The sequence below is a fragment of the Propithecus coquereli genome, unplaced genomic scaffold (assembly GCF_000956105.1).
Source record: "Propithecus coquereli isolate 6110/MARCELLA unplaced genomic scaffold, Pcoq_1.0 Scaffold150, whole genome shotgun sequence".
NCBI lineage: Eukaryota > Metazoa > Chordata > Mammalia > Primates > Indriidae > Propithecus > Propithecus coquereli.
Genome location: NW_012139414.1, coordinates 7,030,477 through 7,030,817, shown reverse-complemented (window position 1 = coordinate 7,030,817; position 341 = coordinate 7,030,477). Strand labels below are relative to the sequence as shown.

Genomic DNA, 341 nt, shown 5'->3' with positions numbered 1-341 from the left:
TTCTTTTGCAGAAAGGATGCCAATTCTGCGCTGCTCAGTAACTACGAAGTAAGTAGCTTTGAAGTGGGCTGTTGTATTTTCCTCTCTGATAGTTTGCCCTTTGCTTCTGAAGAGTATTGAATTAATTTTGGTTAGAAATGCCTGAACTCATGTGGATTTCCACTTTAAAATAGGACAGATGGCACTATCTGGTGGACCTTGGAATATTCTAAGCTTGGTAAATTATTCAAAGTACTTCAGGGAAGGTGGGAAGACTTTAGTTTATAGTAGGCAATCTTCCCCAAATCCTGAAGATTCTAGATCATCATTTGGGATGCCTTCATAGGACGAAAACATCTATT

The 341-nt window shown here is 38.7% G+C and overlaps 1 protein-coding gene across 1 annotated transcript in view; it reads left to right on the top strand.

The window, feature by feature from the left end:
• CRCP (CGRP receptor component) overlaps nucleotides 1-341 on the top strand; it is a 32,373-nt gene that overhangs the window by 13,026 nt on the left and 19,006 nt on the right. Inside the window, exon 2 of the mRNA XM_012640261.1 lies at nucleotides 12-48. Within this exon, the coding sequence (XP_012495715.1) occupies nucleotides 12-48 (37 nt within the window). The remainder of the gene's footprint in view (nucleotides 1-11; nucleotides 49-341) is intronic.